This window comes from Poeciliopsis prolifica, unplaced genomic scaffold, assembly GCF_027474105.1.
Source record: "Poeciliopsis prolifica strain line A6 unplaced genomic scaffold, Auburn_PproV2 SCAFFOLD086, whole genome shotgun sequence".
Taxonomy (NCBI): Eukaryota; Metazoa; Chordata; class Actinopteri; order Cyprinodontiformes; family Poeciliidae; genus Poeciliopsis; species Poeciliopsis prolifica.
The window spans coordinates 1,312,966-1,329,955 of record NW_026562461.1 but is presented as its reverse complement, the minus strand read 5'-3'; the positions used below and the strand labels follow the sequence as shown (position 1 = coordinate 1,329,955).

The window sequence follows — 16,990 nt, the reverse complement described above, 5'->3', positions numbered from 1 at the left end:
GAAGGAAGCCTACCGCATCATTTTCCCTCTCATAAAAGCAGATGTATCTGTTGAGGATTTCAATGAAAAGCTGGACTTGCAATGATGAATCCATGCACTGGTTGGCAATCTTCAGGGCTTTCTTTAGACATTCCATCACCCGTTTCCCATCACGTATCTAAAGAAAAACAAACAATAGATAATCAACACAAGTGAATGGAGACCAAAGGCATTTTTACCTAGTATATTGGTTTAAATGTTTACTACATATGACAGCAGAATATTTGAACAGTTTTTTCATGGGACTGACAGAGTGAGGCAACCATGTAAGTGACAAACAAGATACTTTATTTTATGAATTTTGTACAGGAGAATGTTCACAAACTCAGGCTGTTCAGAGTTGTGGTTTTAAATCTTTCTTGAGGTAGTTAATATCGGTGGATAAGATTGGCGTCACATGCAAGTATTCGCCAATCACAATCTCCCAAAATTAAGGAAGTTTGGGACAATTTGTTGGTGCACCCCTACATCATTAATTTTTATGCATTTGATTCATATTCTAAAAGAATCCTAACACTAAAGCCCAGTTCACACGACACGATTTTAGAAAAGTCGGCCGATTCTGAAAACGTGAGAGAGAGATCACACAGTAGCCGATTTAAAATGTAACGGGTTTGATCGTAGAGTGTGAGGTTTCACTCTAACACATTCTAATTCCAGATACGAAATCCCTTCAAATTAAAATTCTGCGCTACCACAGCTGAACTTAGAGTAAACAAACAAACATGGACAACGACGTTCAAGTGGAAACTTTAGTTTAACCCAAAAAAGACGGAACCAAAAATCAAAGCTTTGGATTAAGAACTGGAGACATCGCGAGCAAGGATTATATTTGTTGTATTGCAACATGGAGGTGAGGTTTTTCTTTCTTTTTATCATAAAAAAAATACAGTTTTTAATGTTTTCGGTTTTGTCGTTTCATTAACCGTTACCGTTTACATATAATTTTATAATTTTTTGCTGTGTTTATGTTGTTGTAGAATATATGCATATAACGGAATGACTGAAACATCAGAAACATAAGCAGACTTCTACCCATACAAGACTTCTACTTTAAGAGCAGCTTAAAGTAGAAGAAAGCATTTCCTGCATATTCGTTTTTAGAAAATCAGATGGCAGTTATTTTTTTCTCCCCAACTGACTGCAAAAGCTTCACGTATTCCAGCTCCTTTAATTGAAACTTATTGTATTGTTTAAACCTGTATTATGACTGCAGAATAAAATCAAATGCACCATTTCATCCAAAGATTGGAATGCGCTTCTCAACTAGATGTGCTCTGTGCAATAATTTTATAATTATCTTTCATTTAAAAAAAAAAAAACAATGATCCTATAGCATGCTGCTCCAAATAAGGATAAAGTTTCACTTATGGTTTTATGAGATCTAATTAAGCACATTTCATTCACCGTTGCAGCGGCCCCGACGTTCCACCGACTGGACCCGATCAGTCCTAACACACCACACACTACAGGATGATCGGTTCCGATTGTCGGAAGCGACAATCTTAGAACTCAGAACGTTCTAAGATTGTCTTAGAGGGCAAAATCGTGTAGTGTGAACTGAGCTTAAGAAATCTTTGGATTCTAGAAGAATCGGAATCTTATTCTGGAATCTTATGATTCTTATGATTCCAGAATTCCAAAAATGACATCACTGGGGGCTAGTTAGTTTAGCAAAATTCATAAAATTTCAGGAATTTTAAGATTTTAATTTGGATTTTAACTTTGTAAGATGAAAGTTATTCACAAAGCAACTACGGCCTAGCGTCAGCTCCTGAAGTGACAAACTTTTAGGAGCAGTGAGGAGGACTTTTAGAGAGCCTGAAGGCCCCCACATATTTGGGTGGACTTCAGTCCGCAGAGGTCTGTGAATACTCTACGCAAACTCTACGTGGACCTGAAGCGGACGTCCACTGGCCACGCCTGCACAAAGATCAATTTTATGACTGTATACACGTTTTTTGGTGTTGTACATTAAACTATCTGGTGGAAACAGTGTTAACACCAAGCTGGGACCGGGCTAAGATTGAGAATAGGGGTTACACAATTTTATATTATTTTAAAGTCAACATCAATTTGATAAAAGTCAACAGACTTGTCGCAGTGAAGTGAAAATGCTTAACAGCTGAATGCTTTGTTAGCAATATTCACGTAAATATGGAGATGGTGTATTATACAGAATTAAAAGAACAAAAAATAGAGCATCATCCCAGACTTCTTTATCAGCAGCAAAACAGAGAGATGGAGTATATGCTCATTTTGGATTGCTACACAAATTATTACATCGACCACAGTTGTGCTTTTGGAACATTATAAATCAAGCTTATTATGCATGGATCCCATCTGATTACTTTTAAAGCCAGTGCAGCCTCCTGCTGCTCCTCTGCCCCCATCCGCAGAAGGATGCTGCGCTGGCTCCAGGCAACGGCTTTCTGACTGCAATATGAACTGACATGTGACTGCCATTCTCTGTCCCGTTCTGACAGGTGAGTTGAGGCTTCCCAGATGGAGAAGAAACAGAGTTTGATGTATTCCTCTTTTAAAGCTTCAAGGTGTTGATATTTTCTAAGCCGGTAGGAACCTCTTGTAAGACGCTTGAAAACCACTGTGTTATCTTAGTCAACAACTGTTCATTTCTCATATTTGTTTGCATCAAAAAAGAAAAACAAAACCTCAACTCAAATCATGTTTGTGGTTGTTTGAAGCAGGAAAAATCAAAGTCCTGCAACTTTTAGATGTCTCTGCTTCAGGGAGTTTGAGAGCCACTGATTTAAAATGTTTCTACCCGAAAACCATTTTAGCATAGATTTGCATGTTATCATATTTTCTACAGAATTAGCAGGCATAAAATGAGACACTCACCTCTTCACCATTTTTGTCAGTGCTGCGACCTGACCAAAAGAGATGGGCACATATGCTGACGGCTCGGCACTGGTCTGGCTTCTTTAAAAGTTTGGAAGCAGCCAGGGCACACTGAGTCCTCAGAGGCTCGTGATTTTCCTCACTGAAACATCTCATTCGTTCAAAGGTGCCAATGATCAAAGTGATGGCTGCCAGCTGGGCTTTGGAGTCACTAATCTCATCCTCATACAAAGAAAAGGCCTATAGAGATGGAAACATAAGGAGAAAGTACAACATCCCGACTCATGTCAATCTCACATTTTCTGTCTGACCCAGCTCATTGTTTTAGTACAAGACTCAAACATTTACTCTACCTGTGACATGAACTCATATGCCACTGTTTCATGATTCTCAAAGCCAATTTCACCAGCAGCCAGTGCTCCCTGCAGGAACAGTCGCAGAGGCAACTCAGAAAGCTCAGCCTTGATAAGTGCACTGATAGTCTGGTGGGCAAAGGAAAAGATCTTCTGGCACTTCTTTTCCCACTTGTCATCCTAAAAATGGAAACATTTCAGTACTTCAATACCAACCAAAAATGTAGCAGGTGGGATGGTGGAAAATAAAAGTCTGCTGACCACTGATGAGTTGGCTTTATATCGAAATGCCAGCTGATAGGCAGCAAATACCAGAGGAGGCAAGGTGTAGCGGATCCTCTGGTTTCCTCCAGCACCAAAATGTTTCCGGGCAGTATTAAGAATCTAAAACCCAAAAATAACATTACAGCTAGAAAATGCATCACTGTTATCTTCATTGTCAGTGAACACCACACACCTCCCTCTAACACACTAAAACCCTTTGTAAAGTACAATACTATTTGCTCTTAAAACAGCATTTGCCAACAGACCTCTGGTAGGAAAATACTTCCATAACTGGCAGCTCACTACAGTACGACATACTATTAGAATTTACCACTCCCCTACAATAAACTTTAAGGGAAGAACTTACAAGATACTGCTGGTCAGGATCTTCAGAATGGAAAAGATGAATGAAGCGGCCAACAAGACTCTGCTCCTCTGCAAAATCTTCGGGGTCAGGATCATCAGCTGGCTGGTCTGGCTGGTCTTGTATCAGTGTCGAAACCAAGCTTAAGATCGAGTCCACCTACATATTCATGGAATTGGTATCAGCACTGGAGTCCCTCAGAGATGTGTTCTCTCTTCAGAGTTCTTCTCTGTTTAGAAATATCTACCATGGTAGACCCAGCTGTGAAAATCTGTGAAACTAAACTTAACATAAGACACCAATAACACCCTTGTCTGATCCTGTAAACAAGTCCGCGCATGGAAGTCAAGGTTGATTGGCTGGTCCACCTGGAGCTAAATTCGTTTAAGACTGTGCAAATGACAACTGACTGGCATGGAAGACCCCCCCAAGCCCGTTCCCTATTTGTTTACTTTGCAACACAGTCAGTCAGTCTATTGTGCTGCTCTTCAGAGTCTTGGGATACACCTTTTCTTGGAACCTGAGATAATCCTCACATATCTTTGTTAAATCTCTGCAATCCCCACACATACAGGACACAGACTGTTCAGACTTTTACCTTTCTATCTGTACTACACAGTTCTATTTGAGAAAAACAATTGGAAGAAAGTCAACATGTTCCCCAAAGTTTCACTCTGATGAACAGATCTGCTAGGCACAGTCATTTTTTATGAGCAACGAGAGGATTTTATAGCTCTTTTCTTTTTTTACCTGCTCTTCTTATTTTTTTCTTCCCAGAAAAAAAAATGTTTCTGCTTAAAATGTCTGTACACTGAGAAGAGCAAAGTGGAAGATAAATCAGTGTCATCCTTTCTGTGAACAAACATGGTCAATAAAGTTGATCTTGATTCTGATTAGCTTCCTATAAGAAGAATTAGAGATGTATGCATAAAATTTATGTTTATCACACATGGATGAAATATTGCTACAAGAAAGCTTTTATTCTGAGTTTAGGAAAAAGACAAGACTGCAGAAACTTAAGTATTTGTACAAACCTGTTCCTGTGAAACAATAATGGTGTTGGACTCCAGCGTGTTGCTCAGTACGTAACAACTCATCGTCTTGCGGGACTCAAAGTCAAAGTATTCAAAGAGAGGTGGGAAGTGCTTGAGTTGCAGCACCATCAGCACATTGTTGTAGGTATCCACTGGGATCTTCAAAAGACGGGTAAGTTCTTTGGACACAGCACTACTGGTTGCTATGCTACAGAATAAAAGAGGGTCTAAATAAGCAAACTGAAAACTGGCACTCCACACACATCAGTTCAGACTTATGCTTTTCTGAATTTGCCAAACTTACTGTTCCAAGTTGAGTTTGTTAAATATTTCTACTGTGCTTTCCAGAACTTTGTCAACATAGTCAACACGGTCAGGGTAGCACTTCATAGCCAAATTGATGAGAGACACTTGTAAAGACACTATGTCCTCTGATGGCATGTCCTGGCGTGACTGAAAAAGACATAATTCTGCAGTATGTTAAATGTGTACACCATACTGTTAAAACTCAGCTTGTTTTCTCTAGTCATGCACAAGATGCATATGTTTTTGCAGTTGCATGTGTATGAATTTAGGCATCTTACTTGAATAACAGTGGCCACTTGTTGAGAGAAAATGTCAAACAATTTGATTTCAGGTGGAATGCCTGGACCATCTTCTCTATGAGCGAAAAGAGCAAGTCTGAAAGAAGAAGCGGCACATGTTATATACAGCATGCAAAATCTATTTTAGATTGTTCTGTGTGTGACTCTGTAAAAATATGTTTAGCAATTGAAGTAAAAGCTCCTACATACTTTATTCAAAGCTTAAGCTACTTCATTTCAGCTCTTATTTAAAAACAAACAAACAAACAAACACCAGTGAAACAAATGTTTGAGAACATCTGGACATTTGCTGTTAGAATTCAACATTTACAATAATGAGAGTAATGTTTCCAGAACCGGTCAATCATTCAGTTTGTGAATATATTAACGTCAATTTCAAGATGCCACTTGTTTGTTTTAGTTACTTTGAATAAAGTACGTAGGAGCTTAGTGACAAATGCGTAAAAAAAAAAATTGCACCATTTTGTTCAAAGTGAGGAATCCACCTCCACTTCTCGATACCAAGTCACACTATTTTGACAGAGATCAGTCCACAAAATGATGTGTGATTGGTCAGAACTTTGAGGGCATTTCTGCACAAAACATGGCAACAATTAGTTCAATTCCACCATCTGGGTTTTGTATCTGCAGGTGAAATTAATACTGATTTAAAGTCATGTACTGTGGGAAATGAGAAGGAGAAGGAGGAGACTGCCGCAGTCAGGATGGATCTTTTATTGCAGCATCTTTGGAACCAGTCACCACTCCACACTGTGGTTTCCAGAACTTTCTCATGTTATTCTAATTTTATGGCCTGCACCTGCATAAGTCCACTCCAATATTCATAAGAGCACGAAAAACACAGAAAACATGAAGAGAATGTATGCTTAGATGTCTACAATTACTTGCAAGCTAACTATGTACAGTTGTCATGATTTCAGTATACAGCCATTAAAAGATCATTTGTTACTGTGGAAGGCTTAGCAATACAGAAATTACAAAATGTTTTCATCTATGATGAAGAAAGTGCAAAACCTTTGGCTTTCCCACTTTGAGTTAAGTGAAAGTGTACCTGTCAATAAGTGCAATGATGATGTTCTTAACGTTGACATGTTGATGCAACTCAGCACAGGAACGCAGAAAAGGATTCAAGGTTTGAAGGTGGAACTCATCGGGAAAAACCTAACAGAACAAGAGAGTTGGAAATGCATTGAGGAAGAGCAGACTCCTACTTAACAGAGCTAACAAAATCAGTTACACAACTTTGATTCATGTTTGACATCTTTACCATGAGAATTTATTTCAACAGCTACTGTTCCAATAAACCTAAATGTGGACCTCTCAGTCAGAATCAGCAACTCAAACAATCCAGTTTTTATTGAGTGCTACAAAGATATTTTAACTTACGCATGCACTGTGTGCATGTTTGAGAAGTGTTTTGCTGCAATTCACACTGAAAAAAATATAGCCAAACGCCTTTCAGCAGAAAGCCCCCGTTCTTCATTTGTTTTACCACATACAGACATAATCAACCATGCTTACAACAGTAAAAGGTAGCATGTCATGCAAAATACCTATTAGCTCAAAATGTAATTGTATAGCCCTAGCATTCACTATAAATCTAGTTTCCTTGGGCTAAGAATTCAGATAAATGTTCCCAAAATATGGTTTCTGTTTGCAGACACCATATTATCCATACTTACTATCACACAAGATGTTTCTACAACCTTTACTAGTGGTAAAAGCAGAATCTCAGAAAGAAATTCTGCACCATATACCTGAATAATGCACTCCATTAGGTATTCCTGAGCCAATGAGTCTCTGCAGTTCACTACTTGCTCCAGGACTCCAGGAAGGACAATCTGTGGACAATAGGAAAGACAATAATTCTATTGTAAAGCTCAGTAGGCATAAAAGGTACATGAATATCCCACTACAGAACAGCATAGGATAGAAAAGAACAGTCTTTAATTTGTTCCTCAGAGGGATAATGTGCAATCAGCACAATAGATACAGTAAAGCATGCATCATGTTTCTTGTAATTAACTGTTGCACTATATTGTATGGAGCTAAATCAATCTCAGAAAGATTCAAAAAGTAGAATAAGATCACATGTGTAAAATAAAATTTTTAAGCATACAACATAATTCACAAATGTGTACAACATAAATATGTACCTTAACAGTCACATTTTTATAATTTCTGTGTTTCAAACTGCACACTATGCATAGATATCGCCAAAAGCGTGTGCACAGCTACGGACGAATCGGTCAACACAAGGCCATGGATCAGCTTGCCTGTACTTTTGACTTCTAAGAATTTCTCATTGCAAGAAATCTACAAGCGAGAAGATGCGTTCGGGGCTGGATAAAAGCTGGGATATCTGACAACTGCAATTGTAATTCTGTGTCCAGGGAAGAAGACAAGCTCGGATATCTGAATATTGTCAACTTATCGAAAATACCATATTTCTGAATTGACCAAGCATATTGTAGCTTTCAATTACTATGTTAAATTTCTTTTACATTAGGTTTGATATTTTAAAACGATTGAAGCAAACAGTGATCTATTAGCTTTAGGTAACTAACAAGTATACTGTTTATACTATGCTGTAAAATGGCTCATTCCTGAAAAATACTTTTACTTCTTTACTTCCATAATTTTACTTCTTTAAAATCAAGGTGCCTACCAATATGGTAGGTGATAATGGTATCAAAAATGTGTGTCATGTTTCAGAGTGAAAATGGGTGAATGTGGTTCTTCGGTAAAGCCCCTCTAGTGGCCAAAATGATCAGAAATTAACTATTTAATTTCAGTTCATTTATCATGTTATTTAGATTGTGCTTCAGAGAGAGGTATTTAGCAGTTATTTAAATCACAGTGTGTTGTGATAGGCAGGAAAAGCTCATCTAATCTGATCTGTGCATTTGTTCAGCTATCTTACAAATCCTCAGTGGGAAACACTTCACCTGTTCTTTGTTTCAATTGGAAACTTCTCATCAAAGAGGTCAAAGGTCACATGTGGGGTATGCCAAGGTTCAATCCTTGGACCCCTCTTATTCAATATTTATATTCTCCCACTTGCTCAGGTTATAACAGAAAATAATTTTAGCTACCACAACTATGCGGATGACACACAGCTCTACATTACGATGTCACCAGGTGACAAAACTGAAGTTCTTATCTTTGGACCGAAACAGGAACGATCTAAAGCCAATGCACAGCTTCAGTTATTACAACTAAAAACTAGCGCTCATGCCTGAAACCTGGGAGTAGTGATGACCTCTGACCTGAACAGTATCAATACAGTTTTGCTATGGGTTGAAACGCTTCATGACCCCTCATCTACCCATCACTAATAGTTAGTTACCATAGCAATAATATGCTGCTATAGTAAGACTTTGAACACTGTTCACAAATACAAATTAGCAAACCGATTGTTTTTAGGTTGGCCAAATAAACTACTTCCCTGTCTCCCAAGCTGTTAAGAGGTGCTGATAATTTTAGCACCTAAATAAAATTCTGCTCATGCAGGGCTGTTCTGCATGATGCACTAAATCCACTACACAGAGATGCACAACAAACGATTTAATTCAATGCTGCTAATGTTGCTTTAGTAGCTCTTCCATTTCATGTTTGTTGAGTTTTTAATAAGCGCTACAGAAACTGTTTTGGTTGTTCAAGTTTGTGGGATGAGTTTTTCTGGTCCGCGTATGGCCACGCGCATCAACTCTGGTAACTGGTATTGCTATCTGGAATTTCTCAAGGTTACTTGTTTCTCAACTTCAATTTGAAGCTGCTGCTTTATATCATGTTTATCTGTTTCAGTATTTTGCTGCCACAATACTGGTAGCAGAATACTCATATTTTGGAAAATTATTCATATTAAAATTAAAATGACAGAAAACAGATCTGCTTAACAACAGAAATTTAATGTTCTCGTCCTGAACTCTAGAGCTTTAAACGATAAAGCTTGGATATTCTGTGAGAAAGAGACACACTGACCTGCTTGTACTTGTCCACATTCACACCCTCTAGTTGACTGAGGCGAACTAGATTGGTGCCCACCAGAATCCTAAGTTCCTGTCGTTCTTTTTCTCTCTTCTCTCGGTCTCTGCTGTGACCTTGATGCTGCATTCGAACCCACAGTTTGTTCATTTCAGCAAAGTTCAGAAGGACAAAGTCTATGGAGTCATTAATATCTCCAGTCATCTCCTCTGAGCCCCTGAGAAACAAAAACAAAGATGACTCAACACCTTTATGCCTCTTTTACAGCACTAAAAATTTGAGTGAGAGCTCAAAAATGGTGATGGTAAATATTCCAAAAGTGAGATGTCAAAATATGTCAAATAGAACCCAGAACAAATTTGACTTTGCAATTTGACGCCTTGAAACTAAGTCCGTCTCTTTAAGCTTCTCCTACTCTTTTCAACACTCCACCTTCTGCACGTCATCACAGCAGTGAACATAGGAATGTTTACAATGTTCCTACATGCACTGTACTGAGTAGTTCCACCACGTCTTTGCTAATTGGCGCTGCCACAAGTCTGGAGGAGCTGTGTGGAGATGCCGTACCCACAAGGCAGAGGTTCTCTGCGGGCAGAAGCTCAGCTGAAGCCTGCAACTCCAAGAAGGGGCTCAGTCGATTTGTGCCTAAATACTTGCCTGAGCAAGCATTTAGGCACAAAGGGAGATTTAAGGATTCTCCAAACACACATGAAAGAATCAAAGCAACGCTCCAGGCGTGTTTTTGATGAGGGACTAATCATAACATGATATAAAGCTTTAAAAAAAGGTCTAATTTACAGAATTCTCCCTTTAATAAACACAAGATTTCTTACTTTATTTACTTGAGTTGTAATCAGTGATGGCATAGTTACTTTCAAAAATTTACTTCGATGGGATTACTGATTACTTCTTGAAAAAGTAACTTAAATTACTGATTATTTGATTTGGAAAGTAGCAAAGTTACATTAAAAGTAACTTTCTTAGTTACTTTCAACTGCTGCCAACAACAACATTCTGCCACCTGTGAATATTACATTGAGCTTTCACAATACTTCATTACAAATTATTGTATAATAGTGACATCAACAATGTGTCTCCACTTATATCGTTGAACTGAAGGATAGATTGTTTAATGGTTACACCAGTAAAAAAAATCTTTAACAATTTCTGTGTTCTATAAATGGGATTTCAGACCCCCCAATGCCCCAGTGTTCAGGTTCTTTTTCTAACTTCGCTCGGTGTTTCACTATGGGAATCGCCTCAGCGTGACCCAACTACGGAAGCTCCAATGACATCACGTCTGTCCATGACAGACAGGTTGAGCTGTGACTGTGGCTCCACCCACCATCCAATATCACGGCCAACCTATCCCTCTCAACTCATTCTCGCTTTCTTCCCGTGTGAAGAACTACAGCAAAGCTCCCTCAGCACATTCAGGCTAGCTTGGCTCTGCTTAACGGTTCGTGGGCGTTCCGTAAGGAAGACGCCGCTGAATGCAGTACCAGGACAGTCCTGGACGGTGCTGGGTAGGTGCTTCAATAAGAAGCATTTTTAAGTTATACAGGCGTTTGAAGCAGCTATCGCGTAAAGGCGGGCTGCTTTAATAGCTGCTCTGTTTTAATTAATAGAGGAACTAACGTTTGTGTTGGCTAAGCTAACGCGTAAAGGCGAGCTTGGTTGCTGCATAGCGGTACATCGCTAGTATTGGTAAAGTTCAGCTAACGTGTCGCGGCGAGCGGACTTTATCTAAAGCCTTATAGCTAACGTGTTAGGACGAGCTATAATAAGCTTTCAGCATGGCTACGGCTCCCGCCCCCACCAAAGGGTCGGAACCTATGGTTAAAGAGGCTGTATCCCGCCCGTGCCCAGCGTCATGCGGGGCCGTCATTTCGGGCAGGGACCCACACCCTATGTGCATCGCTTGTATGGGCGCTAAACACGCTCAGGCGTCGTTGGCTGACCCTCACGGGTGCCAGCACTGTTCGTCGATGCCAGAAAAAATCCTGGCAAGACGGCTTAGGGTAGCTGTTGCTAACAGCCAGGACCCGTGCCTCTCATCACCTTCAGCTGTTGCAGCAGGTGAAGACCATCAACCGCGAGCCTCAAAAAAGAGCTGGGCGGACATGATGGAGGAAGAGTCCTCGCCCATGCCCCCTCTGTTTGAGGGTCTCATGGGGAGCGGGGATCTCGAAACGGGCTTGGAGGATACTGAGGGTGACGCAAACTCTGACCTCCTTGATCTGGAAGACATGGAGGAAGAGGAAGATGACGTCTTCCCGGCTCAACTGTCCAGGCCGCCCAGCGGAGCGGAAATTGCCTCCCCTGGGGACAGTGACCTGTATGATGTGTGCAGACGGGCTGCTTTGAAGCTGAACATCCCTTGGCCAGCAGCCCAGGATGCAGGCGGTACAGAACGCGACCTGTATGATGGGAAAAGACTGGCACCAGTCTTGCCATCTGCGAAACAGCTTTTGCCAGCTGTTCCGGCTTGCATGAGGGAAATGAGCCGCTTCTGGTCTAGTCCATTTAAGAGCAAGCTCCCCACTAAGGGCTTCTCTAAGCTGGAGATACAGGGCATGGGTGAGTTGGGGCTGGCCGAACCCCCAACAGTGGAGCCTTCAGTGGCTTACCATCTTCACCCTAACCGCAGATCTGTGTCAGCATCTTCCAGCATCTCGCTTCCAGGTAAAATAGATCGCCTAACTGCATCTATTTACCAGCGAATGTACAAATACGCGGGGCAATCAGTGTGCTCACTCAATGCAGTTACATTGTTGTCAGCCTATCAGGGTGAAATCTTGGAGGAGATGGGTCGTCAGCTGGACTCAGGGACACCAAACCCCACCCTTTGGGATGAGATATGTGTGGTGAATGATCTTATCCTACGCTCCTCCAGAGGTGCCGTTCAAGGTTGTGGTCGTGTCATGGGACTGGCAGTCTCAGGGGAGAGGGCCTTATGGCTAAACCTGTCAGGCCTAAGTGACGCCCAAAAGGCTGAAATTATGGATTCGACCTATGACCCTTCAAAAGGTCTATTTGGTCCCTCCCTGGAGAAAATGAGGGAAATAAGTACTCTCAGAAAACAGGAGGGAGAGGCTTTCAACCTCTGTTTGCCTCGTAAACTTAGTCAAACCCCCCCACCAGGACCAAGGCCTGGCTTTGCAGCTGCTGCAGTGAGAGGACGGCAGGGTGGATCTAAGGCTCCAAGAAGGCCTGCCACACAACCTCCCCAGCAAAATAAATCTGACAACCCAAAGCCATGGGGTAAGCAGTCTTTTGCAGCGGCCGCTGCAAAAAATCGTCCATCTTACCCCGGGGAGGGGAAAAAGAAGCGGGCCACCTAGCCCCGGTCTTTTTTCCATGTCTTCTTCGTCGGAAGAGAGGGTTTTCAGACAGCAGAGCAGGCCTTTCTGTCCAGTGTTCAAATTCTCCTGTGGTTCCCAGTTCACCAGGAGTCCTGTTAAATTCTCCCCCTCGTGTTCAGAGAGAGGAAATTTTGAGACAGACAGCACAGTGTTTTCCAGCACTTCGAAACTGTCCTGTAACACTTCACAGCACTCTGTCAGTGTCACCAAGCACTCTCCAGTGCCCCCTCACACATTTTTCAGTTCTGGGGGAATCAAGGGAAATAAAAGAAGCTTTTCTGCAACCAGGCATGTTGCCAAAGGCAGAAAGCCCCCCACAAAAAAAGAAGAAAATTGCAAAAATAAATCCATGTCATCCCCCTCTGTACCCAACAGAGGGTGCTGGCGCTCTCTGCATGAGAGCAGAGCCGAGCATTGCAGAGGGGATGACGTCATCCAACATGGTGGGCCGCCTCTCTGCTCAGGCAGGGGAGTGGCGCGCATGCGAAGCCTCCCCATGGGTTTTGACGACCATTTCCAGGGGGTACAGACTGCAGTTCGCTGTGAGACCTCCAAAATTCAACGGAGTGCTCGCTTCAGTGGCCAACGGAGATTCAGCACACGTCCTGAAGGACGAGATTGCATCCCTGTTAGCCAAACAAGCAATCAGAGTGGTGCCGGCAGAGGAGGTTCATCAAGGCTTCTACTCGCGCTATTTTCTCATTCCAAAGAAAGACGGTGCGTGTGTCAAACACTTACGTGTGCGTGTGTTAACACACACTATGTCGCTGCCGGAGGATTGGTTTGTGACCATAGACCTCTCCGATGCATATTTTCACATATCCGTTTACCCCCCACACAGAAAGTTTCTCAGGTTTGCTTATCAGGGCACAGCCTACGAGTATCAAACTGTCCCGTTCGGGCTGTCATTAGCCCCGAGGGTGTTCAGCAGGTGTGTGGAGGCGGCGCTGTCTCCACTGAGGTCCAGCGGCATCAGAATTTTTTCGTACATAGACGATTACCTAATTTGCTCTCGATCGAGAGATCAGGCAATCAGCGACTCTCGGGTGGTTTTAACCCACCTCATCAATCTGGGGTTCAGAATAAACCAGACGAAGAGTCGTTTAATTCCCGTGCAATGCACGGAGATTTTGGGTCTCAAATTAAACTCCCTCTCCTATCGCGTTACGTTATCGGAGGGGAGAACCCTGTCATTTGCTCAGTGCATGGCCCATTTCCAGCTGGGGAAAGTCGTTCCATTCAGAGTTTGCCTTCGGCTCCTCGGCCTCATGGCGTCAGTAATTTCCGTTGTCCATCTGGGACTGCTACGGATGAGGGATTTTCAGCGGTGGGTCGCTTCACTACGTCTATGTCCCCGCCGTCATCTGTTCCGCAGGGTGAGAATAACACCCGCATGTGTGGCGGCTCTCCGACCATGGGGAGACCCAGCGGTCTTCGCGGTGGGCGTGCCCCTGGGTGCAGTATCATCCAGGGCTACCCTGACGACGGATGTGTCTATGACGGGCTGGGGTGCAACTATGATGGGCAGAGCTGTGAACGGTGTATGGTCGGTAAAAATGGCACGGCTCCACATCAACATGTTGGAACTACATGCCGTATTCCTCGCTTTGAAGCACTTCATGCCTTTGATGGTTGGTCGCCACGTCTTGGTAAAGACGGACAACTCCACAGTGGTGGCGTACATCAACCGTCAGGGCGGGACCCGATCCATTCAGCTACACAGACTGGCCAGGGAAATAATTCTGTGGAGCAGCACCAAATTTCTATCTGTTCGTGCAACACACGTACCAGGAATTCTGAACAGAGGGGCCGATCTGTTATCCAGAGGCAACCCCCTTTACGGAGAGTGGAAACTGCAACCTCAAGTGGTGGAGCAGATCTGGCAGAGATACGGACGGGCTGCCGTAGATCTCTTCGCCTCAGGGGAAAACGCTCATTGCCCACAGTTTTTCTCCCTGACGGACCGAGACGCACCACTGGGCGTGGACGCGCTGGCTCACTCGTGGCCGGATGTGTTGCTCTATGCGTTCCCGCCTCTGAGTCTGATATCCCCAACTCTAGTCAGAGTGAGGGAACAGGGCCTGTCCTTAATTCTGGTGGCCCCATGGTGGCCATCGAAGCCCTGGGTGGCAGAAATAATTCAAGTTCTGTCAGCACAACCATGGCCCCTCCCCATTCGCAGGGACCTTCTGTCTCAAGCTCAGGGAGAGATTTATCATCCACATCCAGATCGTCTGGCTCTCTGGGCCTGGCCTGTGAAAGGTGGAACCTAAATGCAACAGGTCTCCCTCCAGAGGTCATCGACACCATCCAGAATTCAAGGGCTCCGTCAACTCGCTCACTTTACAGTGGTAAATGGCGAATTTTTGAGGAGTGGTGTGTGAAGAAACAGGCTATTCCTTTTCAGTGTTCGGTGGTGGAGGTTCTCTGTTTTCTACAGAGCTTGTTGGAAAAGGGCAAGGCCTTTTCAACTATTAAGGTTTATTTAGCTGCAATCTCAGCTTGTCATGTGGGATTTGGTGATAAACCTGTTGGGCAGCACCCCTTGGTGTGCCGTTTCATGAAGGGGGCACGACGAAAGCTGCCCACCTCTAGGCGTTTCATGCCATTATGGGACCTCACTCTGGTACTGGAGGCCCTTTGCCATCATCCTTTGAGCCTTTGGAGGGTATTGGTATGAAATTTCTTACATTGAAAACTGCACTGCTCTTAGCTTTAACTACTGCTAAGAGAGTAGGCGAGTTACACGCACTATCTGTTAGTCCTACTTGTCTACAGTGGGCACCGGGGTTCTCCAAAGTATGCTTGAGACCCAATCCTGCTTTTGTGCCCAAGGTGATGGAAAACATCATACCGGTGTTCAATGGTGGAACTGCTGGCATTCCATCCGCCTCCTTTTACTTCAGAAGGAGAGAAGAGGCTTAATTGCTTATGTCCCGTGAGAACTTTGAGGGCTTATGTTGACAGGACAGCTGACTTTAGAAGAGCTGATCACCTTTTTGTGTCTTGGGCCACTTCTCATAAGGGCAAACCTATCTCTCGCCACAGGTTAGCGCACTGCATTGTGGAGACTATATCTCTGGCATATAGATGCTCAGGGTCAGAACCCCCTGAAGGGCTGAGGGCCCATTCTACCAGAAGCATGGCCACCTCTTGGGCTTTGTTCCGCGGTGTGTCTGTTCAGGACATCTGTGCGGCAGCCAGTTGGGCTACACCGCACACGTTTGTGAGGTTTTACAGGCTGGATGTGGCCCAGTCATCTTTGGCGCACATGGTACTCGAGGTTGGCTCATCAGGCTCCACCTGAGTCCTGGATTGTATGAATTGTTGCCAAGCACGGCTTCGGGGTCAGCATGCAATTCGGGAGTTGGCCATATCTCCCATAGTGAAACACCGAGCGAAGTTAGAAAAAGAACGTTGGGTTACTTAACGTAATCCCTGGTTCTTTGATAACAGAGTGAGGTGTTTCACCAACACATCCCTTCATGCATGGGCACGGAAAGAAACCTGCTTAGAATGAGTTGAGAGGGATAGGTTGGCCGTGATATTGGATGGTGGGTGGAGCCACAGTCACGGCTCAACCTGTCTGTCATGGACAGACGTGATGTCATTGGAGCTTCCGTAGTTGGGTCACGCTGAGGCGATTCCCATAGTGAAACACCTCACTCTGTTATCAAAGAACCAGGGATTACGTTAAGTAACCCAACGTTTTGTGTTACGGCCCGGGGTTGGGTTACAGAACGCAGCGCACAGCTCTCCACAGCTCAGATGTCCCGGTGCACAGATTTGTGATTTTTATCTTAATATTAATAATCATAATGGTGTTACTAGCACAACTTTACATACTTTTTCTTTTCTTTTTCACCTTTATTGCACTGTTCATATTAGTCTTGATGTTTGCAGTTTTTTTGGAGCGTAATGCGAAGCTTGACGTCATTCACAGGTATTTATATTACCTTGACATTAAAGACACAGCGGGACAGGTCATCCAGGAAAATTATGAACCTAGCGGGCCTGACTAAAACTACCTAGATATCTAGGGTTCATGTCTGCTTATTACTGAGCCCAAAGCCCGCAACCCATTAAATCTTCAAGTGACTTTAGAAAAAAAAAAAGC

The 16,990-nt window shown here is 43.1% G+C and overlaps 1 protein-coding gene across 1 annotated transcript in view; it reads right to left on the bottom strand.

Moving 5' to 3' along the window:
- vps35 (VPS35 retromer complex component) overlaps positions 1-16,990 on the bottom strand; it is a 39,105-nt gene that overhangs the window by 2,126 nt on the left and 19,989 nt on the right. Inside the window, exons 6-16 of the mRNA XM_055022447.1 lie at positions 9,506-9,725; positions 7,279-7,362; positions 6,573-6,682; positions 5,501-5,597; positions 5,221-5,369; positions 4,917-5,124; positions 3,886-4,041; positions 3,516-3,638; positions 3,255-3,434; positions 2,902-3,141; positions 14-157 (exon numbers count right to left, since the gene is read on the bottom strand). Of these exons, the coding sequence (XP_054878422.1) occupies positions 14-157; positions 2,902-3,141; positions 3,255-3,434; positions 3,516-3,638; positions 3,886-4,041; positions 4,917-5,124; positions 5,221-5,369; positions 5,501-5,597; positions 6,573-6,682; positions 7,279-7,362; positions 9,506-9,725 (1,711 nt within the window). The remainder of the gene's footprint in view (positions 1-13; positions 158-2,901; positions 3,142-3,254; positions 3,435-3,515; positions 3,639-3,885; positions 4,042-4,916; positions 5,125-5,220; positions 5,370-5,500; positions 5,598-6,572; positions 6,683-7,278; positions 7,363-9,505; positions 9,726-16,990) is intronic.